The sequence below is a fragment of the Saccostrea cucullata genome, unplaced genomic scaffold, assembly GCF_032062105.1.
Source record: "Saccostrea cucullata isolate Sc308-1 unplaced genomic scaffold, CSIRO_AGI_Scuc_v1 ctg3287, whole genome shotgun sequence".
Classification (NCBI taxonomy): domain Eukaryota; kingdom Metazoa; phylum Mollusca; class Bivalvia; order Ostreida; family Ostreidae; genus Saccostrea; species Saccostrea cuccullata.
The window spans coordinates 80,132-106,444 of record NW_026941526.1 but is presented as its reverse complement, the minus strand read 5'-3'; the positions used below and the strand labels follow the sequence as shown (position 1 = coordinate 106,444).

The 26,313-nt window shown below is 34.0% G+C and overlaps 3 protein-coding genes across 4 annotated transcripts; 1 reads left to right on the top strand and 2 right to left on the bottom strand.

Annotated features, from left to right (window-relative positions):
* Positions 1-345: 345 nt before the first annotated feature.
* On the bottom strand, positions 346-3,955 carry LOC134257997 (uncharacterized). 2 transcript variants are annotated; one of them, XR_009990051.1, is made up of 3 exons: positions 2,808-3,874; positions 1,006-2,030; positions 346-821 (listed from the first exon to the last, which is right to left on the bottom strand). XR_009990051.1 is itself a non-coding variant. In XM_062740562.1 (2 exons), exons 1-2 carry the CDS (start codon positions 3,820-3,822, stop codon positions 1,168-1,170), a joined length of 1,878 nt encoding a protein of 625 aa, XP_062596546.1. In that variant the 5' UTR covers positions 3,823-3,955; the 3' UTR covers positions 346-1,167. The 2 variants fall into 2 exon arrangements, 1 of the variants encoding a protein (XP_062596546.1); XM_062740562.1 differs by having other exon boundaries at positions 346-2,030; positions 2,808-3,955.
* Positions 3,956-9,212: 5,257 nt separating this feature from the next.
* On the bottom strand, positions 9,213-11,850 carry LOC134257996 (uncharacterized). Its single transcript, XM_062740561.1, has 3 exons — positions 11,025-11,850; positions 9,556-9,795; positions 9,213-9,277 (listed from the first exon to the last, which is right to left on the bottom strand). The coding sequence occupies exons 1-3, from the start codon at positions 11,848-11,850 to the stop codon at positions 9,213-9,215; spliced, it is 1,131 nt and encodes a 376-aa protein (XP_062596545.1).
* Positions 11,851-23,963: 12,113 nt separating this feature from the next.
* LOC134257995 (uncharacterized) lies at positions 23,964-25,220 on the top strand. Its single transcript, XM_062740560.1, has one exon. The coding sequence runs from the start codon at positions 23,964-23,966 to the stop codon at positions 25,218-25,220; it is 1,257 nt and encodes a 418-aa protein (XP_062596544.1).
* Positions 25,221-26,313: the final 1,093 nt, after the last annotated feature.

The window sequence follows — 26,313 nt, the reverse complement described above, 5'->3', positions numbered from 1 at the left end:
CATCAGACTAAAACTCTAGGCGGAGTAGCGTTTAAAATTGTTTACAGACAGATGAACAGACATACAAGTAGACGACAGACACCTAGCTATGGCAACGTTAAAAAAAAAACTGGAATTTTTAAAGTGTGTCAAAATTGGTACAAAATCAACGCACTTAATTTTTGAAAAGTGTGTTGAAAAATGTACATAAACAATATTTTCCATGGAGGTACTAATAGCACTATGAAAAATAAAATTTCCTGACTAAGATTTACTTTCTGATGATTCATTCGTACAACCGGTGAATTAAATTGCCCTTATCGAAAATGGAGACCAGAAATGTAGAAAAACACTTTCATTCAGCCCCCTTTTTTATTTTTCTTTCCAAAATGTTATCACATTTTCTCATAAGATTTAAATTGACTAACAATTAATGAAAAGGAAAATGAACAAAGCTTTTCTTAAAAAAAAAATAACGCTCCATATCAATTGAAGCTGAGGAGCCATCTCATATCGAAGATCTTAGCAAGAATTGCCAATTGACTAATCTCTGGCGAAAGAAACTTTTCGACATCAAATACAAATCACAAAATCAAATTTATGATTAATTTATAATCATCTAAATACTTATCTAAAAAATAACAAGCTGTTAAATAAAGGCCACTTTCTTGAGAATAAACAACTTTTAAATACGTATCAAATATATTTAAAATGAACGATGTTGTGTCGGAAAATTGTTTTCATTGAGCATACAAACTTAGATTCCATTTTGCCACATTTCTTGCATTCTTATAAGCGTCTATATTTCAGATCCTTATGTCACGTCTTCATGAAAAAATTATCTAAAAGGGTTCCAATCATTCTTTATTATATCTTAAACAAAGCAGAATATGACTAGGCCGTGCTTATTTTTTAATATGATCTATATTAACGCACTTTGAAAATAAAATGTATATTTATATTTATGCATTTCATGTTACTGGATCCCAAATTTAATGATTTTTCAAAGTGCGTTGTAATACACACCTAGCTATCGCATGAATTTTTCTTGTTGTCCACCAGTAGAGCTAAAGTAATGCTTTATAGGATATTAATTATAATTATCAGCCATCAGTAATCCAAAAGGTTGACCAAGATTACGTCTGTAAACTCAGTATAGGATTCAGTACAGGATGATCACAAAGGTATTTAATTTTGATTGATGTCAGGCGAGCTTACAGAAGACCTGGTCGTATATTCCTCCTTAATTTCTTGAACTTGAGTTTTCAGAACCCCAACTTCCGTTTGAACTTGCGTTCTCAAATTTTCATTTTCTACTTGAACCTCCGTTCTCAAGTTTCCAACTTCCCTTTGAACTTCTGTTCTCAAGTTTCCAAATTCTGCTTGAACTTCCGTTTTCAAATTTCCAACTTCCGTCTTTAAATTCCCAACTTCTATTTGCACACTATGTAATGAAGACTGAATGTTTCTTTGCTGATTTTGAACATCAGTTATTGACATTTGTAATTTAAGCAGTATTGCTTCTAAACCTAGCTCGGACGATGCATTACTTTGTTGTGATAAGTGAGAACTTGAAGGATTTCCCGACGATCTAGATGTGTTTTCAGAGGAAATTGAAGGACCTGGCTTTAATATATGAGGAAGACCAAAAGAATCTAAAATTCTAGTCATTGGTGTTACAAAACAGGTTCCTTTCGTTGTAGAACCTATGGCCATCCCTATACAACTCAGTTTCTTATCAGGGTTGATACAAAACACAAAGGCTCCAGAATCACCAGGCTCAAAAAATGTTCCATGAGGAAGGCTCTGAATTTCAATTTGGTTACACATTACAGCAATAGTATTGTCTGGCAAGTTTCCAGTATCGTCCACAAAGCGGATATGTGCCCCATTAAAGTAAAGATTTCCAATAGTAAATCTTGTTTTACTACCGTATTTTACGACACTGTCTGATTTATCTGGTATTCTGCTGCTGACTTTAGAAACAGGATCAGGATCTGGTACATTAACAACTTCGCCAGTAAACAAAGGCGGATTGTTTGGGTCAAATCCTGTAATTGAAAAACAAAGTTATAATTAAACATATCTAATTCTATTTGAATCTTCATAAAATGCTCTTTTAAACTATAAACACTTTTCTCTTTGAATCTTCAGTAAACAATTTAACAAAAATAGACAATTTACATTTTAAAGATCTTTCCTATGGATTTCCCTATTATTGACCGCCCTTTTCCCAGTGCCATCCTTGAACAATTTAGAATTAACACTACCCAAGGATGCTTCCACATACTAAGTTTTAGCTTTTCTGGCCAACTCTTCTTGCGAAGAAGATTTCTAAAGATCTCTCCTATTTATTTCTATGTAAAACTTGGATCCCCTATTGTGGCCCTACTCTACCCTACCCTACCCTGTGGGTCATGATGTCAACCATAGGATGCTTTCAAAATGTTTCACTTTTTCTGGACCAATGATTCTAAGATCTTTTAATGACCCACCCATTTTTGTCTATTTTTATTATCTCCCCTTGAAAGGAGAATAGGTCCTTCATTTTAACAATTTAAATTTCTAATAACAAAAGGGTGCTTTAAACCAAGTTTGATTAAAATATGCCAAATGATTCTTGAGAAGAAGTTGAAGATATGAAAAATTAACACACGGACGGATACCTAGACAAACGGACGATAGTCAATTGCAACGGGTGATCAGAAGAGCTTTTAGCTCAAGTGAATTAAAATCAAACCCAGCAAGGGCATTCGGTTTGTCTTATCCACTTCCTTCCTCAGATTCTTTGGTGACTAAAGAGAACAAGAAATTTTCAGAAAGCTTACCTGCTGAATAAAGTTGATCAGTAACTGGAAATTCAAATTCATTAACAGTTGGGTCAAGTTTGATCAAAGCAGCATCAACTGAATTGTTGACTGATGATGATGGAAAACTTTTATTCACAATGGTGCCACACACTTGAAAATTATGCTGAGTCTTATCAAAAAATTCTACGTTTAAATCGATCCCTTTGCCCAGTACAAAGTTAAGCATTTCACTATTTGGTATTATTAATTCATCTGATGAAAATACAACATGAGCACACGTTATTAAACCAAATAAACCATTTGGCAAATCAACAAAACCCCCAATGCTTCCATTTCCAGGCGTGTTAATTCCTCTTGCACGACGGATATGTCCTCCAAAGTCTATAGATCTACCACCTCCAAAAGAACAATATCCCTCCTGCACGTCTACATCAAACCCATTGATTTGTTTTGGAAACTCTCTTTCTCCAATTGGTATAAATCCTTTATGTAGACATAATAGACTAATACATGGTTTTTCGACAACCCTATGCTTTCCTTTTGAATACCCTATTGATTTAAATGGGGATGCTGATATCAGTGTGAGGTTAGAATGCTTCTTAAAAAGTTTTCTTGCTTCATTTTCTGCAATAACAGGCAAGTTTATCGCGAAAGAAGAAGCCATAAAGGAATTACATACAGTATATGCCTCATCAGATGGTTGTGTATAGTTATACAGTACAAGATCAATCCCCATGGCTTTCTCCGGGATTCCATCTTTCATTTCTATAATTCCATTGTATGACATTATCATCACAAGAGTTCTTTCTTCACTACATACATAGCAAAACGACAGACTGATTGCATTTTGACGAAGCCTTGGGCATCTTCTTAAAATCATGCATTTCGCTGTTTGCAGGAGTGTGGCAATGACGGCAGAATTTATATTCTTATTTTCAAAACGTCTTTGCAAATTAAAATCAAAACTGAATATGTATAACCTTACAAGCTCTAAAATTAATATGTGATTTTTGTTTTCAATAGCGTAATCCATGCAGTGATCAATAATCAGAAGCACATTTTTTGGTTGGATCTCTAATATTTCTTCTTTTATATGTGCAGCAAATAATGTGGATAAAATAGATCGACATTTTGCAGACTGTGCTTTTTGGAAGACCTCATTACAGTCTTTCATCCAGTTCAAAAAATCATCAACCTGGATTTGAGAGAAATCTGTCATCTGCTTTTCGCTTTTACTAAAATCTAGACCTGAGCAGTCCAGGTAATCCACTCTCTGAAGGGCGTCCTCATATTCAGTAGTTTTTGTCTGATTTCTATGATACTGTTGAGGATAAGTTTGTTCAATATTGATAGAATCAACTAGTTTTATTATTCTAATTTGAGCATCTCCATTCCTTTTGAATTGTACGGTTTTGTTCTCGAAAGACGACAATTTTGTTTGAAATGAGGTCTTTTCTGCAAACTCTGCAATGAAATAATTAAGAAAAATAATATGTTCTACGGTGCGACCGTTGGGCGAGCGCAGTGATTTACTATCAAAAACCTTTACTCAGCGTTAAATTGAACTTCCTATCCTAAATTCATTAGAAAAAATCACTTCCCACGGGATCGAGATTCCGAACTTTTCGGAAGTTTCCAACAAAATAGGAAATACCCGAAGTGACGAAAGTATGATGTCAAATAAAAAGTCCTGTTGACTTAGGTCGCAAACGGTAGTTTTGTGGCATGGAGATTGCATTAAATCGTTGTTTGTAATTATTTCAAATAAGTTGATGCTATGTTTTAGCCATCATGTTGCTATGCACCGCAAAGGATTATTGGGAGTTTGGAATTTTTCACGCGGTGAGATAAAAATTTCTTGGAACAATGTGCAGATTTCAACTTGAATTTCCTCCGTTCGTACTCGTAAGTCTATTGAGATCGTTTGCGCCGCCTCGCTGCGCTCGCTAAAAAATCCCCCTTAAAATGCAAAGTAAAACGGATCATCCATTAATTTTTCATCGTTATGAACCTCAATCTGCATTATCTGAGAATGCGTACTTGTTTATATAGCTATTCACAAGCCCTGCTGTTCTTGAGAGTTTTTTCAAAAAACAAACAAAATATTTTAATGAGAATTTAACAGGTTTAAAAATCGTTTTTCCTTTTTCATGTAATTTCACCTGACCAATGGCAATGACATACTTTTGAATCAGTGATGCCAGTGTTAAAATACAGTACATGTATTAACATTTAGTAAATAATACGATCAAATTTAAATCGATTTTAATTATCTCTCTTTGAAATTTGCTATGTTTCTTAATTTCCTTGATTAAATCTAATATAACTTTACCAATTGCAAAGGGTCATTTTAAAATATAACAAACTTTTATAAATTATCCCATCAAATCCCATTCTTTCTTAATCATTTCGTTTGGTTATATTTTATGTGTTACGTTTGAATCTGATATAACTTGACCAAAGCGTAATTTAGAATGTAAAGGATGATGAGCCATTGGCCCGAAAGTAAATTGACAAATGATTCAACGTGTTAAATGTCGACCTTTTCTCTAATTCTGCATACACATCATGATCAATTGTACAGTATGTGTATCCTTATGAAAAAATTAGGGATGTCAAATCGGTCAATTTTTGATACTCGGTTACTCGGACGTTTTTCCGATCGAGTACCCGGGTACTCGGTAAAAGTGTATATAAATATGAACAAGTTAATTGATAACTGTAAAACATTGTAAACTCTTGTAGAAATAAAACCGATGGGAGGTTACCTGCAAATGCGTTGTAACAATTATGACCACTTTGTAACCGACGAAATTTAATCTAACATTTTTTTAAGTTCAATTTATTTATCAGATAAATACGAGAAATAAAATCAGAAATGGTTCACAGTATTTTTGTTTAAAAAATAATCTGTTCCGTAATTGTAATGTAACTCTTTGGTGCGTTTGATGTCCAAGTGATAAGTTGTCTGAGCTATATGTACGGTATAAACTTGATCAAGTTATCCTATAACAGAGCGGATTTATACGATCTTCGTACACTTTTGGAGCAACGATGGACATAAGATTTTAAAAGCATTTGCCTTCAACCATTTGCATTATTAATTGGCATGTAATCAAATGCATCCAAATCAACAATCGCACGTGCAATATCGTCTGTCTCTTTCCCGAGAATTTACGGCTTTTTGGAGAATTGACAAAATTATTTAATTTGTTTAAATATAATGGACCTTAAACGATGTTCAATGAAAACAAATAATTAAAGCAAACTAAATATAAGGGAAGACGACAGTCGAAGGTGAGAAAAGCCCGGGTAGGTACATCAGGTGTTTGGTCACGATAATTACTGTATAAACACTGCCACAGGCGATAACGGTCATTTAGAGGCATAGGAAACCCTAATTACTGTATGTACAAGTGCAATGAACAGTTTACGTTTTAAAACCGATGTTTTAATGCATTAATAAATAAGCTTAGAAATGTTTAAAAATATACATCCGAGTAACCGAGTACCGATTTTAGTATTCGATACTCGGACGTTCGATCGAGTACCCGGTTAACCGGGTACTCGTTGACATCCCTAGAAAAAATACTTTTACAAAAAATAGAAACGTGTTTTTGGAAGATCTAGATCTTTGATTTGGTAAGAGTACCATGTTTACATCTAAATTCCATTGAAGTTTGAGCCAGACCCTCTGTTCAGGAATATGTGCGAGTGCAAGGAGGTATATTTTTTCTTTTTTGAGTTTGGCTCGTCTATATACATGTACTTTCAAAATTTACCTATACGAAGGGTGATCAAAAAGTTCGCAAACTAATTGAATAACATCCATAACAGAAATAATTTTTGGTTTCAGTGTTGATTACCCGGTATATTTTAAATTAATCCTCTCCGAATTCCATGCACATCTGTCACTGTTCTTCACATGCGCGAATCACGTGATATAGGCGGTCACGTTACCCCCTCTGTAGCGTTCTGTCACAAAAGCTGAAAGATTTTTCTGAGTTTTATATTTCTCGCCATGTCTTTGATAGCAAATTGCTTTATTAAAAATACACCTCCTTTTAAACTTGCTTTTACTGGGCAACATAACAGGTATAATTTTCAACCATCTGCCTTCCTTCACTAAACGACCAATCCAATCCTTGATTTAATTGATAAGAAGTCATTTGTCTTAATAAACAATGTACAAATTATTGTACATTACTTTCAAGATTTTTAAGTGAACACTAAATTTTACAGTCGTTTTTTAAACGAGTACGACTGAGACAGCCATTTTTCGTCACAAGTGACCTACAAAGTGACGTCATTTTCACATTGTGACGTCACAAACAAGGAGCAAAACTTTATTCAGCATATGCTATTTATAGAACTTCTGTATGGCTATGATTGATTGATTGTATATTGTTTAACGTCCCTCTTGAGAATTTTTCACTCATATGGAGACGTCACCGATGCCGGTGAAGGGCTTCAAATTTAGACCTATACTCGGCACTCAGGGCCAATGAGCAGTGAGGGTTCTTTATCGTGCCAACGCCTACCGTGACACGGGACCTACGTTTATAAGGTCATATCCTAAAGACCCGTGACTTTCACTTCTAGTGCCGAGCGCTTGGCGAAGGAACAGTCACTACCTTTGTTTACGTCTTAGGTATGACGCGGCGCCGCGATCGAGAATCGAACCCGGGCCTCCCGATCACGAAGCGAACGCTCTACCACTAGGCTACAGTGACCGGTCTGTATGGCTATGTTTGCACCAAATCGTTTACTAATCTGAATTGTAGTTTTGTAGATATAGAGATAGTTTGCGAACTTTTTGATCACCCCTCGTATGTGAAAGGAAAAACTGTTCCTAGTTCCGTCTATATGTCATCTTAAAAACATTGCAAATTTCTATTAATATCGAGTGCAGCAAGATTATCGTGTAAGATCAGAGGAAACTCGAAAATAAATTTGTACATGCGTCTAGCGAAATTTCATGAAAACCTTCCCATATATCCTTTTTCTGGAACTCCGGGCATAAATAATGAATAAATAATTTAACGTAAAGCATAATAGAATTTCAGTTTGTAAAAATCTTTAATAAAAACAAAAATAACACTTTGTGACGCGACATGATCTCAGGAGGGCACTTTTAAAACTAATGTTAATGTATGTCTTTAAAATTATATTAAACATTTGAATATTAATTTATATATACTTCAACATGTATAATTACTCTCACTATTCTTTCATATTGAAATTTATCTTTAAACAACTAATTTAAGAATAAATTTATATATCTCTATTCCTTTCATTTTTTAATATACCAATACAATTACATGTAGCACACCTAGGCTGACATGACAATTATTGAAACAGAAAGAATAAAAAAGGTATTCAAATCCAACATCTTTAATCACAAAAAAGTAAGGTTACACTGAAGATTGATTGATTGATTTTATATTGTTAAACGTTCCATTCGAGAAATTTTCACTCATATAGAGACGTCATCGTATGCCGGTGAAAGGCTTCACATTTATACCCATAGTCGGCACTCAGGGCCATTGAGCAGTCAGGGTTCTTTATCGTGCCAACGCCTACCATGACACTGGACCTATGTTTTTAAGGTCATATCCAAAAGACCCGTGACTTTCACTTCTAGTGCCGGGCGCTTGGCGAAGGAACAGTCACTACCTCTGTTTACGTCTTAAGTATGACGCGGCGCTGCGAGCTAGAATCGAACCCGGGCCTCCCGATCACAAAACGAACGCTCTACCACTAGGCTACCGTGACCGGTGTTACACTGCAGAAAGTAATGGTATGAATCTAGCTGAAACGTGCAAAAATAATGAAAGTTTGGAGGGATGAATTTTTTTACCTGCTTGGACTGTGTTATATGTGTTCTAGTACAGTTAATTTAAACTTTAAACAAAAATTCATTTTTCCAGGAAAGGGTGGAGGGCATTTTTGAAAATACATGTAGAGACCATAATCTTTACTAACAGATATAGTTACCTGAGTTGGGGGGGAACTTTACCAACAGATATAGTCACCTGAGTTGGGGGAAACTCCGGTGAAAACTGGTTACCCCCCCAACCAAAAAAAAAATTAAATTAAATGTCATGCATAAATTTGTTTCTTTTTTTAATAAAAAATATGTCTTACATTAGAAAAATTGGACCTCAGGTTGTAAAATCTATCAGTTCATTCTAAGAAAATAATTTAGTTTGTTGTTTTTAAGCCATTTATCATATTACATTCAGTTCTCGGTACAATATAAGTATTCAGACAAAAAAATCAGCTTTTTTAAACTAGTTGTTTTATTTTACTTCATTTTGTTTACAAAAGAACCCGATTTTAATAAGTTAATAATTTACAAGTTAATTTATCAATGGTCTTGGGCTTATTCTTGCATATTCAATGCAATCAAATGACAGTTTCTCAAGTCAAATCCTTTACACTGACATTCTGAGGCATGTTAACTTTAGATGTAACAATAAGTATATCTTTAAAGATACAACCTCAACTGTCAGACAAGTCTGGTATGCGAAGACTACATAAATCTTGTCAATCAGTTGCCAATTCCATAAAAAAAAACTACTAAAAACATAAAATACAGATACTACACTGATTGTGTCACGTAGCATCTGTTTTCCGTAATCCTTGTGCAAAAAAAAACAAAAACAAAAACAAAAAAAAAACAACAACAAAAACAAAAAAAGCCAGAAATGTCTTTTCATACACAAGAAGATAATCATCAGATTAATATGTTTAAATAACGCACCTTTCTCTTCAGCCAATTCTCTCTTTTCCCTCTTTAAACGTTTTCCTCCACTCTCTTCAGAGTAATCAGGAAGATCTTCGTGGCTCTCTTCAATACCAATCCCAGACAATCCCAAACCAGAGTCCATACGATTACTATCCCCATATATTACAGGTCTATCGCTGCCAAACTTCGACAGACTCGCAATCCAAGACTCTCCGGGACTACTAATAGCACCCTCCTCATCCATTTTATGAGTTCCTAAGCAAGAGTACAAATTATTTTAATCAAGTATATCTTAAATTAGAAATTGTTCCGTGGTATTTCATTTTTATACTATATGCAGACAAGAAAAAAATTATTTCTGCATGTATTTTTTTTTCTACATATAAAAGCAAATAGAAAATTGTTACAGACAAAGACTTCCCTATCTCTTTATGAAATATTACAACAACAAAAAAACATACAAGAAATGATTTATATTTTTAGAGTTTCCTTTGAATACGACATGAAGTCGACCCTTCAGATCAAAACTGTTTTTTTGGCATTATAGGATTTGATTTTAGCATAGGAATTGATCACCTGACAAACTTCATATCATATTCAAGTAAATTTCTAAAAATAATACTGTACGTATACTTAAAAGTACGCTTCACATTTTGCTACTTTGATGCAAATATTGATGAGCTATTTCTTGACTTCCACTAAGATTGATTCGTCATATATTGTTTTATCGTCCTATTCGAGAATTTTCACTCATAAATTCAGACGTCACCGTATGCCGCTGAAAGACTTCAAATTTAGACATATACTAAGGGCCATTGAGCAGTGAAGGCTCTTTATCGTGCCAGCGTATAACGTGAATCAAAATACCCGTGACTTTCATTTCTAAGGCAGAGCGCTTTGGGAATGAGCAGTCTCTATCTATCTTTTCATCTAAGATTTAATGCAGCGCTGCAAACGTGAATCGAACCCGGGCCGCCCCCTGATCATGGAGCGAACGCTCTACCATAAGGCTACCGTGACCGGTAACACCACAGAGAATCATTTATAATAAATTTTACAGGGCGAAATTTTGTGATGCTTATTCATGAATTAGGAAGCATCTGAATACCCACTGAATGCGCTAAAATAAGTTTAATATTTCCATAAAGAATCTTTATGACTTTTTTCAAATATATTACCATTATGACATGCTAATAGAGCTACTTGAATTATGTGAAATAATATTATATTTTTTTAAATCATTTGATTTATTTACAAAAATTATAAAATATTTTGAACAATTGAAAATTATGACATATCTTATACATTAGATACTAAATAAAAGAAAAACCAAATTAAAGATGTTTTAAAAGACAATTTCAATTATATATATCATTCTAATTTCTATTTTGTGTAAATTATGTCTTTCTATCATGTTCTATAAGTTATTTTATATAAAGTCATTACTTAACATTAAAATCAATGCACAATAAATTATTACTTACCAGTGAGGGAGTCTCGATGTACCACTTTGTATATATTTGCTGTGTTGTTGTTGAGTGACCCAACCCAAAGTTTGTGTGTTTTTTCATAATAACATAGACCAAATGGTCTGTCTATGCCGTGCTGTGGAGACAGTATCTGTGACAGAAATTCACCGTTACAGTTAATTATATGTATTGACTGTGTTTGATCATCACACACCAGGATATGTGACAGGGCATCTGTACAAATTCCATGTGACCATAATCCTGATCCTGATGGAGGACCTGTGTATGAGAAGCGATAGTTACCCCTACGATCTGTTACCACTACACCATAATAATAGTCAGATACAATAACATCTCCATTGCGGTTCTCTGTGATGTAGATAGGTAGACTATACAATCCCATAGCTGTTATTTTGTCATGCTGTATGGTGTGGATGTTTTCTCCTGAGGAGTTATAACGGACTACCTTGCCTGTCCATGGATCAGTATCACACATCCCGACCATCAGATCTCCAGTGGTGGGGGAGCTGTAGACACACAGTGGTATCCATGGTGCTGTGTTGTACTTTATTAATGTTGTCTTGTCTTTGTTATCTGTAGACAGTTTGTTGATGTTGTGCTCACTGTCAATGTAAATTAGATCACCGTCAGAGTTCACGGTGTGTACTCCCCATCCACAACCTACATCTTTCAGCTGCTCTAGTCTATGACCTGTTGAGTTTGTCAGGATAAGATTGTACCAATCACTGATCCAGACCCGGTCTGGCGATACACATGAAATATGACGACCATGATTAACACCTGTCACAGTGACAGATTTCTGAAATACTAATCTATACATCGTTGACAGCAGATGATCATTTTCTGAATTGGTCTATTTCCTGGAAGTCAGTTTACGACAGATTCATGTGTTGCAATCAGGGATATTTGTCTGTAAAATACAACAATGAGCATACATTTATAATGTATCTATTCACACTCTTTGTACGGTAATTCTTTACATCAATAATTCGATATAAAGATGTATCTTTTCATTTTTTATGTATATTTTATTTATTTATATGTTAACTTCTTTATTATAATAATAAATAATTTATTAAATAATATTTATGTCAATACAGTCCCTGAAACGTTCTACTTTCCCATTTTTCCGTTCGCTCACCATTCGTTCACTGTTCGTTCACCGTTCGCTCAGTGAGCGTTCACTGTTCGCTCTTCGTTAACTGTATTGCGTTCACCTTCACAAAACGTTCACCGTTCGCTCTTCGTTCCGTTTTACTTTGCGTTCACCGTTCAGTTATCGTTCTGTCGTCATTGTCATTCGGAACCCCGAAGTGAAAGGGTTTACCTCTTTGATGGTAAGGATTTTTACCTTTTTATTTTATTAACATAGATATCCTGATTGAAGAATAATTATTTCATTGCAAATATTATCTATCATATTAATATTTCTATTATTGTAACTCAGCTGTTACTTATTTCATGAAATTTCCCTGGAAAATAATACATGTAGTACCTACATGTATGTAGAACGATGCTAAATATTAATTTTAAAAAAGGGCAATATACAAATGTTTCACGCGCGGCATCAATTTGTTGTAATTTTAAAGAAGACAAATTATTAGTGGATGTATAATATATAATCCACGTTTTTTAGAGGAAAAGAATACATAGAAAAATATTTCTACAGTAACACGTATTTTAACTTCATGTAGGTTTGAGAATTATGAACACTACTGCAAATATTCAGTTAATTTACTATCTTTAGAGCAAATTAAATTGATTGTGTGATTTTAAATTTTAGAAAAGACCAACTGTTTGAAATAGTCTATTATTAGAAAAGGAAAATTCCTTCCTTCATTGTACATAAACATATGTTTAAATATATATTTGCCAATCAGTATAATTAAGACCTCCCCCAGATGCCTTTTCTTCCGAAATAAAATTCTTAGTGTGTTGTTTCAGTAAATTTTACTTCATATTTTATGTTTATTGTAACACAAGAAAATCAGTCTTAAAACCAACATAAAACGGTCATTAAACAATAGTATTTTTGAATAAATTTGTGTCGACAGTTGTGTTTAGAATTGGCAGGGAATATGTTTTATATTCAATTTAGAACTTAATCTTTCCAAGTATATAATTCCATTATTTATTTTTTTTCTGCAGGAATACAAAAATAAGAAATAGAAATAAAAGGGAGAAATATAAAAACTTCTTGGAAATACTAAGTGACTCTTTGCTTACGGCATGTTTGGTGAAACGCGATTTCCTCACCTCCATTGTGTCGAATGATTTTGATTGACAGGACAAGCACTCTACTAGCAGGTGGTATTCATGTGAACTGTGTGAACTTGATGATGGAAAATAAAAGCCATTGATTACTGGCAAATGGATTTGTTAATCTAAAAAAGAGATTACCTTTACTGCTTAGAATATTTAAGAAAAATATTAAGAATTTTTATTTGATGCAACAAATATCTGACACTTGAGGGGTTTATCTCTCTCTCCGTCTGTCCGTCTGTCTCTCTCTCTCTCTCTCTCTCTCTCTCTCTCTCTGTCTCTCTCTCTGTCTCTCTGTCTCTGTCTCTCTCTCTCTCTCTCTCTCTCTCGTACATTTCTCTATTCAATAAAATCTATGACAGCACATTACTTATTTAGTTTTGAAAATTTAATCTATTACAAATAATTTGAATGCCTCTTTCCAATATCTTGACCGAGATTAATGTCTACAGATACAAGCAGAATTAGCTAAAACAATCATTATAAAAGAATTCAAAAGGCACATAAATATAAAATACTTTGCATTAGAATTTTAATAAAAGGGGAGTTTTTATGCAGTACCTCAACAGATAATTGTGAATTTTAAAAAAAAAAATCCTTTATTTTACTCAGAATCCCCTTGTCACGGAAATACATAATTATATGGTTGTCTCAACCGCGCAAAATGTAATTAATTCATAGTTAACGTAGTTTTAACTTTAGAAGTCTTTTTATTTCATTAGTAAAAAGAATAAGAAAAAAGAAATGATAAGAACATTTACATTATAAATATATCAATTTTATATTTAATCTACACGCTTTCGGTAACAAATATACATGTTTTACGGCAATTAAAATCGTGTTATAAAAATATCGATCTAAAACATAGGTACATATATGTACAGAAAAAAAAATGTTTTTATATCATTTATTTATTTATCTATCTATCTATTGTTTATTTACATTTAAGCACCTGAAACTAGAATTATAGAATAATAACATAATCTGAATGCAAGGAAAAGATAGGAGGCATTCCAAATAAATCCTTCATCTTGCGTACACCGTTCGTTCACCGTTCAGTTTGCGCTCGCGTTCGCGCTCTGTTCGTGTTCTGCGTTCACTCACTGTTCACCGTTGACACATCGTTCACCAAGTTGCGTTTAGCGTCCGCACATCGTTTACCCACCGTCGGCTCTGCGTTCGTTCAGCGTTCGTTAACCGTTCAGGTGGGATTTCAAGTAGAACGTTTCAGGGACTGTATATAATTTAATATTTTCTTGCTTTGCAGGTTTACATGATTTTGTTATCATTATGTGTTATAAGGGTTTCTAAATGACAGTTTTTTAGCCATCAATCTTTTTTTATATAATTGTTCTATTACTTGTCTGTCTTGTTTGACATCTGTAGTTGAAAGTAAATTGTTTGCATTTGATGTTAATTCTTGACGTTCTTGACATTTGTTTTCTGTCTCACGATATCATACTTGTCATCAACGTAATGTTTTAGATCTTAGGATTGTGTTTTTTTAATTTGTTAATATGCTTAGCTCTACAAATCTTAATGTTGTTAATTAATGTAACTCGGATTACCCCTGTTCATGCAATTTTCTACCATTAATTTAATTGGCTAGTCAGTACGAAAGTGGGCGGAGTTATCAAAGATCAAATGTGAGTGAGTTTGTTGGTGAGTCAGTCTAGGAACATTCCTCGTTAAATTCGTTTTTTTTCCATCTTAAATGTATTTGTAAAATTTATATTCTTTACTTACAATAAATTCTTAACTTTAAAACGGATTTATCAATTCACAACAATATTCCAATGCAATTAACGTATTCCTCTCTTTTTTTATTATTATTTTCATACATGTACGAGGGATGATCGAAAAGTTATGAAACTATCTCTATATTTACAAAGGCACGATTCAGATAAGAATGAAATTTTGACACACTATAGTAATACACATGTTCTATAAAATAGAATATAAAAAAGTAATGATTTTCTCAATCATTGTGACGTCACAATATGAAAAAGTCATCAATATGTCGTGGTTCGTGACGAAAAATTGATGTCACAGTCTTACTCGAGAAACCAACGGCTGTAAATTTTAACGTATAACTTGGTAATATTTTTAAGTATCTTAAACATGTAATGATTTGTACAAGGTTTATGTAGACAAACAGACTTTTCAAAAGTTAAATAATAAATTGGATTTATTGTTTAAGTGAAAGAGGTGGCGTAAAAAAATGAAGTTTGTTTTGTACATGTAGCCCAGCGAAAGCAAGCTGGGGAAGAGATGTGTCCTTTTCTAGCCAGTATGTTTTAATAGATTGCAAAGTTACAATTAGAAAAATGGTTGAATATCTTAAATGTTACAATACTATTATTATTAAATCCCTAAATTATCGTTCAATTTAGACTTTTCACATATTAAAAATGATACAAAAAAAGAATGCCCTCGTACTAAATACTAGTATCCATATTGGATAAACAACGTTGCTAGGACAGAAGACTCGGGTTGTTTTGGTTAACATGTTATTTCTGGAAAAGGATATCCTTATCCAAGTCCTTTCTAAGCTTTGGACATTTCTGACAAATGGACTGTTTTGTTATAAAAATCAACTTACATGGTAGGACATATAAGACTCGGAAAAATATTTTGGCCTTAGACTATGAACAGAAAAAAAATGAACAGTGAAATATAATTCCATTTGTTTTATGAAAGTATTTCAATCTTTTCGGCGCCGTGGGGATCCGGGTTAGATTAGGTCCTCAGTACTCCCTTGATTGTGGTAAAAAGCGACTAAATGGGGCGGTCCTTCGGATGAGACCGTATAAACCGAGGCCCCGTGTCACAGCAGGTGTGGCACGATAGAGATCCCTCCCTGTTGAAAGGCCGTAAGTGCCGAGCATAGGCCTAAATTTGCAACCCTTCACCGGCAATGGTGACGTCTCCATATCAGTGATATATTTTGGAGAGGGACGTTAAACAATATACAATCAATCAATTAATCAATTTGTTCGCAAATTTTTATTGATCCCCCTTTGACCTTTGTACATATAATTTAGGTAAAAAAAATTATACAGTCCTTAATCAATGATGGTTCTTATCAAGATGATAAGTATATGGAGTTAAAAAAGCAAATTGGACAGGTATATCAATTATATAATGAATCATATTACCGAATGTTCTACAAAATGTTCAATAGGAATTGGTGCTCCATTGACATGAAATAATGCTAGCTCATTCAAATGACATCACATCACATGTACCTTGAGAATTTTCTTCATTTTTCCTCGTCTTTAATTTTCCATGACTTACTTCTTTTCTCTGGACTTTTTCCGGTCTACTTTGGATATTTTGTCTTAGCTACCTATTTGTGATTGAAGTTCACAGCAGACTTTTTATCCTGGTTGGCATGCCTAGATTATACATAAATATGCATACAAGAGCCTCAATTTATTAATAAACATAATTGAAATATAATTATGATCTAATTACCCATGTCTCGTTTAATTTTGCACCAAATCCTTCATGTCTAAAGAGTGCCTAAGTTAAGATTTTGAAAGAAAAATGCAATTAACGATGGTTCTGAATAAAGAGTAAATAATTTCAATTAAAATGCTGTCATTATTTTCCTAATTTTTTTTTTTTTTATTCTCCTTTGCGTGTACTTTAAGTACATGAATTTGGATTATTTTTTTTCAAAAACAGTGGAAAACAGTTAATATTGATTAATCGGGCCCCTTACAATTAATGATCAATGAAAACTTTTTTCTTTTAATCATCAAAACAAAATAATCAGCTTTATGGTTGATTGATAATACCGATGAACATGTAAATCACAAAAAGTAATTAAAATCAATTTTTTACACTCCTAAATACAATACACATTTTTTTCAAATCTCTTCTCAGCTCTGAGCATATCTTCAGCATTAATTTTTGGACCTTTTCTCAATTTACAAAAGCAATCAGTTCAATTCCAATAATCTCTATTGCTTAGTCACCCGTATCTGTTAAAATCATTCAGATTCATTTTCTTAACATATCTTTCATTGTAATGCCTGAGTAAAGAACTTTTTCGAGAAGCACTGACTTTAACAGTTGACGGTTTACTTTATCCTTTAAACCGGTGTCAATTATACGAGGTACGGAATTGATAAAAAAATAAGTGACCTTTCTGGTGCTTATAGGTTTTGAGATAGGGGCACTGACATATGAAGGCTGAGATTTGAGGATAGGATGGTCATCGGTTAGCGATATTCTCTACATTCCTTATCACTGTGCAGCTTCAATGCTGCTAAATAAGATCATATTCTCTGCACATTGTATTAAATAAATTATTTTCTTTTAATTTTAATTATTAAATATAAAAATTAGCAATGGTATTATATTTATTTAAGCATTCTTGTAATTTTTAAACCAGTGAATCTTGTCCTCTGAATCACCTGTGCTGCGTCATGTCAAGGCTGATGACGTCATATTTGACGAAAGGCTTTCTTCTATTACTCAACTGTATTGCTATCAAGTATTGCAATTTTACAAAATTTTAAAATAAATAAATTCAAGTTGTTATTTACGCATGATCATGTTGTAAATTACTTTTGTGGCTTGTTTAATTTCAATGACGTCACAATTTAACTTCCAATACAACGTACAAGGAATGTGAACTCTGAAATTCCTTAACATAGCTGAGGATTGAATAAAATGCTTCTTATTAAGTCAAAAAGGTACATTAAAACAAATGGATTTTATCTCACATACAATCAAAACAACGTCTGAGAACCCACTTTACAGGATACCGGAATCTAAGAAACAGGTAGTGAAAGAGTCTTTGAATGAAATGTTAGAACAAGGACTTGTTACATGTACAGCATCCAAAAGTCCGTGGGCCTTACCAATTGTCTTTGTCTACAAGCCTGATGGGACAATTAGAACATGTGTTGATTATAGAAAATTGAATTAAATATCTCTCACGGATCCTCATCCTATTTCACGCATGAATGAAATATTTGAGAAAATTGGAAAAGGCTACTGGCAAGTTCCTCTGGCAAAGGAAACACGTAAAAAATCCACCTTCATCACCCCATTTGGCCTTTTCGAGTTTACAGTGATGCCGTTTGGTATGAAGACGTCTCCAGCATCATTCATAAGACTTATGGATCGTATTTTAGATGGAACTCAAAATACTGTTGCGTACTTTGATGTCATAATTGTCTATAGTCAGACGTGGGAAGACCATTTTAGACATTTAACAGAGCTTGACTTCAGCGTATTCATGAGGCCAAACTTACCATCAGACCATCAAAATGTAAGCTGGGAGCAATAGAAATCATCCGTTTTGGACATATAGTTGGAAGGGGATCAATTAGACCAGACCCTTGGAAATTGAAGGCCATGAAGGATTTTCCGCTTCCCTTGACAAAGAAAGAATTAAGATCATTCTTGGGGCTTACTGGATACTATCGCCAGCATATAAGAAAAAATGCGGACATAATTAAGGGTACTTACCACAAACAAAAAATGGATGTGCGGGGTTATATATATTTTTTGACTGATTTTGATGGTAAATGACATAAATAACAAGCATTCTGAGAGTATTGCATAAGCAATACATGTCCCCTACCGGGTTTCCCCTTTTTCTTCAGGATGCCATTTTTTAATGTGCAAAAGTCATGTCCAAGGTTAAACTGAAAGATTTTCAAGTTGTAAATGCCTTAAATCTAATAAAATAATAAACATTAAGACGACAATTCAACTCATTTATCCATCGTCTTTTCCTCGCTTCATATTTTTGTCGACAATCGGAAGTTAGCGCAGTTCGAACCCGATCTTAATTAAGCGATTATGAAAAATATTCAAAATGCCATAATTCTGTCAGAAATCAATGAAGCGAAACGAAATTCAAACTTGATCTGTAACTCATTAAGATACACTCACTTACCAAAATTCAGCTTAATATCTGCAAGCGTTTAGAAAAAAAGTGCGGAAAACCAAGTGAGAATGAAAAATATTCAAAATGCCACAATTCTGTCAAAAATTAATGAAGCGAAACGAAATTCAAACTTGATCTGTAACTCATTAAGATACACTCACGTACCAAAATTCAGCTCAATATCTGCAAGCGTTTAGAAAAAAAGTGCGGAAAACCAAGTGGGACAGACTGACGGGGACAGACAGACAGACGGACGGACGGACGGACGGACGGACGCAGAGGAAACCTATAGTCCCCTCCGGTTTCACCGGTAGGGGACTAATAAATCCCTGAAATACAAAGAAATCGTAGTTTCCCTTAGTGCATAGATATGAGATTTTGTTAGGCCGTCTATATAATTCCAAACAAAATTTTGCACAATTTTTTAACCTTATCACAAAATCTATTATAATTCTCCCAAATTTACTTGGTTAACAGGTTCAGGTTGTCAATTTAAATGTAAATCTATGAGAAATAATGCTGTTTTCTGAAAAAAAGGTTGTTTGTGTTATTTATCCTTAACTGTCCCACTGACTGATCTACTGAGAAAAAGTCAACCCGCAGAGGGAAGTGCAGTCATTCAAGAAACTGAAGTAGGCCCTGATGACAAATCCTGTTTTGGTCAATTCGAACTTCAATTTACCGTTTATACTACAAACATATGCGAGTAATAACGCAATTGGGGCTGTCCTGAGCCAACAGTTGCCAGATGGTGATCACCCAGTTGCTTACCTTAGTAAGTTACTTCCGATGGAAAATAAAACTATTCAACGATAGAGAAGGTCGTATTACCTAGTGGAGAGGAAGTTTTACGTAGAAACAGATCACAATCCACTAACATGGTTGCATCGCTTGAAGAGTAAAAATCGGAAACTTTTACGTTGGCCCCTCGCTCTTCAATCGTACACCTTTGATGTAAGATATAAGAGAGGAAGCAAAAACACAAATGCAGACGGATTAGCAAGAATGTGTTTGTGAATTATGGGCAATTTTAGTGAAAATTTTCTTTTCATAAAATTCAAAAATGCATTCAGTTTGAATTTACAGTGAAATTCCTTCTGGATTTATATTATTCCATTGAGGATTGATTGCTATTAAGTTTTTAATACTTATTTTGACTGGCTAAAGTGAATTTAGTGACTGGTGAAATCTTATGTTGCAATATACAGAATTATGAACTTGAAAATCAAAGTACTGAAAGTACCGAGAAGCGGTTAGCATGCTTTCATCGATTATGTACAGTGAATAATAACAAAAAATGCATTGAATCATGATATTAAAGTAGGCATTCATATCTTTTTCCAGTGTCATCATCGAAGAAGCAGACACACTGAATTTTGTATTACTTAACTAAATGGTATAACCAATAACATCCCAGACTTATGTCACAAATTTTTGTTTCAAAATATCAACCTGAGATTTTCAGTTTGAAAGACAGGAATTCGAAGTTCAATTTCAAAAAATTCCTCCTAACTGTCTCCATTGGTGGTGTCCAAAAGTACTCAGAACGAAAAAAATATGTTGATGTTGCAAATTTAATTGACTTTCATGCTCTATTGATTCTGAAATTGGGTAACTGTAAAGGCTACTATAGCAAATAACTCAAAAAGAAAATAAAATGATAATTCAAATTCTTTAGATTAATTGATTTGGAGTACTGTACATAGATCTTTAGCTGGCTAGTCTGAGAAAAACGGACAGACGAGCAGAGAATTAATTAATTTCAGAGAGCTTCAGTTTCGTAGGCTCACTGCGGGTCAGCAGATGTGACCTGTCATTGGGGATGCTTACTTCTTCTAGGCACCAGAACTTTCAAGAGTCCGTTTTTCTTTTGAGACCGACCACTTTTCATTATGTTTTTGATACAGATACTGAGTACATCTGTTTATTAATATTATGAACTATTTCTCTCACAGGCAGAAAGACAAGTAAACAAGATAATAAAGTTTTAAGAAATGTACATCATTGACTTTTCATACGATTAAATGTTCGAATAAGTAAATGGAATATGACAATTATTTAAAAAAGAGTCTTGCATGATATGTATAAACGAACATATTGTGAGTATTTGGCAAATATTATTCTTGAAATATTGTAAAAAAAAAAAACGTGTGAAAAGGAAAGTTGTTGTTAAATCCATCAATGCTAGTATTTTTAAAAATTCAAAAGTTCACTAAAAGTCAGTGTATAACAAACAATTTAATTGTCCATTGCAAGCAATACATTGTTTTGTTTTGTTTTTTAGTAAAAACAGTATGCGTATTTCTATCAATATGTCTGTAAGCATCTGTATTTTAATTTTTATTTCTTCTCAAAGGCTCAAAATGATAATTAACGAATTGGACAAATTCAAATTAAAAAGTAGTTTTACAACTTATACATTGCATATGAATTTAGCAAAGTTTCAACTTATACATTGCATATGAATTTAGCAAAGTTTCAACTTATGCATTGCATATGAATTGAGGAAAGTTTCAAAAATAATCATTCATTAGATATAATTTTCAATTTGTGCTTATCGTTAAGATTTTTAATTAGTTAGTATTACTTAAGTTAATTAAAGGGATGCCTTAATATTTTAGTAAATGAAACTCGATCGAGAGATTCTCCGATGTTTTGCTGTCGGTAATAACCTTCAACCCCTTTAGCCAGTTATTAACCCGTCCTCCTTGTGCCCCGTAGCATAATTCGGTCAAATACTTATTGTTCATGAGGGGTGCCTTATAATTAATCACAGGCACCTGAGTTTTTATCAGTAAGTCTCTAAATTAGCCAAATATCGAAACATTCTCCCCCATCTATATATAAATACACAAGGTGTCCAACTCCATTTTGACCACCTGTTCGATTCAGGCTTCAATTAACTCATAAATCGGAAATGCCTACTGCTTTTCGTGCAGCATTTGGTTCAAATATGATATTTCTCGCTTTACATTTTTTCCAAAAGTTTAAATCTAACACAGTGATAATGTTATCAGCTAAACTTCATGCTGACTTCGAATTTCGTCACAGGGCCCGATTGCCATCAGCTGATGTCACGGAAATTTAATCTCGACACCAAATACTCCTATACATAAAATTTTTTTAATACAACAATTTTTAATTTATTTCATTGACAAACAAAATCAGAAAAAAAAATAAAAACCGAAAGACTATGTTGTTTTGATAGTCTTGATTTTATTTAACATATGTTATATGTGTTAGAAACAAATCATAGGTACTAGGTAGAGGCTCTGTTGAAGTTTCCGTTGTCGATAGGTAGCGCCTTATGGAAGTTTCCAGTGTCGAGAAAAATCGGACACATGCCATAAAGTGGTTAGCGAAGCTAACCGCTTAAAAATCAACTATTGACAGTTAAATTTTTGTCTTTGAAAGGGAGGTGTTAAAGTGAAATTTTGTGTGAAGTTGTTTGTATAATTACTGCTTGATTTATATATTATCTTAATCTTGTTGATTTGTAGTAATTGCTCGAAGCTACAGACTGCAGTGATCTGTTTATGTGATAAGGTCTTGACCGCTCATTACGATTTGGCTGGGAAATTTAGCTCTTGAATCTGCATTACTGACTTCTATCACCCGAGTCTCAAGGCGATTGAATGTCCGAAGTGCTGGCCATGAGAAAATGTAGAATTCATAGTATTCACAATTAACGGGTTAATTTAGCAGTGATTGACAGTCTGTAGGTTGGGCAGTTCTTAGTATTTAGCGTAGAATTTGTGTGTTCTATTAGTTACTCAGTCGGGTCCTGTGTGTAAAGTGTTACACGGGAATACAAAATAAACTTTGTTGGAAACTTTGGGTGTTTTTATTTAAAAACAGAATGTTACGGTGTATAGCATGTAGGCAATATCTTTGATACGAATAATAAGAACGGTTTAAGTTTTGACAGACAGAGATCCTGATCACTTAAGTGGAAAAAAAACAATTAAAGGATCCTGGGCACAGTTTCAACTGATCTTTTAAAATCAATTTTAATGTTTACAATTCCTACCTAAGCCATCATTTATTGATAAGCAAAATTTGAACATCATTTGTTGATTAACAAACAAGAAACAGAATCTAAAGTTCTTCATAATATAATCAAGGCGCGTGCCTTCTTTTTCTTTACATATACATGTAGGACATTTCATATTTATAACAAAATGAAGTTCAGCAAATCAATAGTACATGTAACTGTCAAATCGTATTTAAAATTATCTTTTCTTTGAAATTATCTTCTTTGAACGAACGCATATTAGTATATTAACCTATGTAAATAAAACATGACAATAGCTTGTTTACATAACAGAGGTTTGGAGCTCTGAATCTGTCTTGAATGTGAAAAAACAACTGGCGTTCAATTTTTATTATGATCACGAGAAAGACCCTGTAGTGATCAGTCATTGCTTATCTTAACTTATTCCTATTACTGTAAGCCCCGCCTACACGTGATGATGGACATAACTCAACACGTGCTTCAGTGACTTTATCCTAAGTGTTTCTCTGGATGTTCAGTAGTCGCTTGTATTCTGTTATATGTTAAATATGTGTTTAGCTAGATAAAGAGTATAAACAAAGAATTACAGATTTCCTTATGTATTAAAAGGAATATAACATGGTGTCAGAAGTGAACAGTGAATGTTTCATCTTTTATTCGGTGGAGAGAAATTAACCATGGCAGAAGGTCATTTCAAGCAACCTCCGGAGATGGACTTCTCTCACGAAGGAAACCTAGCAGAAAAATGGAAAAGATGGAAACAAACTATGAATCTATATATCATGTATATGGATGTTGCCCAAGTGACAAAAGTGAAAAAGAAAAATGTAAAGCTCTTCTATATGTAATAGGTCAGGAGGGAAGAGAAATCTACAACACGTTTGCATTCGCTGCAGGTGATGTAGACAAATTGGATGTTTTAATCAGAAAATTTGAAGATTTCTGCATCCCCAAAACAAACATAACGGTTGCGAGACATAGATTCAACACAAGGGTACAAGGACCAAGTAAACGCATCGACCAGTACATCACGGAATTGAAATTGATTGCAAAAGACTGTAGCTTTGAAAACCTGGAAGATGGCCTAATTAGAGACAGAATTGTCTGTGGAGCATTTTCATCTAGAGTGAAGGAACGACTTTTACGTGAGGACAACCTCAGTCTTGAGAAAGCTGTGAGTTTGTGTCGAGCAGATGAAGAGTGTAGAAAACAAATCAAAACAATCAATGAGGAGGAAAAAGTCCATGCTCTCAAAAAGACATTTGTGAAACAAAGAAACCCTGACAGCAGACAAAGAGGAACTCCAAAAAAAACAAGTCAAGAAATGTTCAACTGTGGAAGATGCCGAAAGAAACATGAAAAAGGAAATTTTCCAGCGTACGGAAAAACTTGTTACAAGTGCAAGAAATCCAATCACTTCCAAAAAATTTGTAAATCGAAAGGATTCACGAAAAGGAGAGTGTATAATTTGCAAGAAGGATCAAGTGATTCTGAATGTGAGGATTACAACTACTTTGTTGGAGCGGTCAACAAGAAAACTGAAATATCTGATAATTCATCCTTTACCAGTTTCAAAGTTCAAGGTAAGACAATTAAGTTCAAAATTCACACTGGATCCAAAGTTAATATGCTTCCAAACTCAATCTTCCAAAAGCTGAATGATGTCAAACTCACAAGAACAAATGCAATGTTAACGAGCTTCTCAGGAGACAAACTCAAGGTGTTAGGAAAATGTCAACTTCATCTACAAAACAAGGAACTTGAATTCTTTGTGACAGAAACAGACCAGTTCCCACTGTTAGGATTTAAAGCCTTAAATGAAGCGGGACTTATTCATGATGTCATGAACGTTCAATCCGAATTGGACAATCCAATCAAAGCATTTCCGAAAGTATTTTCCGGACTAGGGTCTCTGAAAAAACCCTATCACATTAAACTGGACGAGTCGACAACTCCGGTCATTCATCCTTCAAGAAACCTAGAGCTTTGCGCGATAGATTGAAAACTAGTCTTGATGAAATGGAGGAAAAGGGTGTTATCCGGAAAGTTGATGAACCGACAGACTGGGTAAACTAATTGGTAGTGATTGAAAAACCAAAATCAAAGAAACTGAGAGTATGCCTTGATCCAAGATCCCTTTATCGTGGAATCAAAAGGGAACATTACAAACTTCCTACTATAGAGGATATTACCACATGCATGCCAGGAGAAAAATTGACTGCAATATTGGCAAATCCCTTTAGACAGAGAGAGTCAACTTCTAACAACATTCAACTCGCCATTTGGTAGATACTGCTTCCTACGAATGCCATTTGTGATTAATTCCCCTCAAGAAGTATTCCAAAAACGTATTTCACAACTGTTTGAGGGACTTGAAGGAGTGGAGACTGACTGAAGAACACGATGACAGACTGCGTGCAGTACTATGCAAATGTCAGGAAGTAGGACTTACACTCAATGCAGAAAAATGCAAATTCAGAATGAAGGAGTTACCTGCATAGGACATTTACTCAGTGCAGATGGAGTAAGGCCAGACAAAGAAAAAATCAAAGGAATTATTGAAATGCTATCACCTACAGACAAAAAAGGGAGTTCAACAGTTACTTGAAACTGTAAATTACCTAGCAAAATTTGTTCCTAACATGTCAGCTGTGACAGATCCAATCAGAAAACTATTAAAAGAGGAAAATGAATTCGTGTGGACACATGAACAAATTTGGCAATGGAGAAAATAAAAGATGTGTTGACGAGCAATCCTGTTCTCAATTATTTTGATGTGACAAAATCAATTACAGTTAGCTTTGATGCATCAAACACTGGGTTGGGCGCAGTTCTCTTACAGGAAGGGAAACCGATAGCCTATGCATCAAGATCTTTATCAGATGCTGAACCCGTTATGCCAACATTGAAAGAGAGTTGTTAGCAGTTTTATTTGGTTTAGAGAGATTTAACCAATACACATATGGCCTAGATGTTTTCGTTGAATCAGATCACAAACCATTAGAGTCCATTGTGAGAAAATCCTTGGGAGACTCACCGCCAAGACTTCAAAGAATGCTGCTCAGACTGCAAAAATACGATTTCACACTGATCTA

What these genes read in the sequence shown, in the direction of transcription:
- LOC134257997 (XM_062740562.1), bottom strand. Translation starts at nt 3,822, where the DNA reads ATGGATTACGCTATTGAAAACAAAAATCACATATTAATTTTAGAGCTT. An exon ending in TGATCAACTTTATTCAGCAG is followed by an intron (nt 2,031 to 2,807) that starts GTAAGCTTTCTG and finishes TTTCAATTACAG; the next exon opens with GATTTGACCCAAACAATCCG.
- LOC134257995 (XM_062740560.1), top strand. Translation starts at nt 23,964, where the DNA reads ATGGAAAAGATGGAAACAAACTATGAATCTATATATCATGTATATGGA.
- LOC134257996 (XM_062740561.1), bottom strand. Translation starts at nt 11,850, where the DNA reads ATGTATAGATTAGTATTTCAGAAATCTGTCACTGTGACAGGTGTTAAT. An exon ending in ACATCGAGACTCCCTCACTG is followed by an intron (nt 9,796 to 11,024) that starts GTAAGTAATAAT and finishes ACTCTTGCTTAG; the next exon opens with GAACTCATAAAATGGATGAG. An exon ending in AGAATTGGCTGAAGAGAAAG is followed by an intron (nt 9,278 to 9,555) that starts GTGCGTTATTTA and finishes GTATCTTTAAAG; the next exon opens with ATATACTTATTGTTACATCT.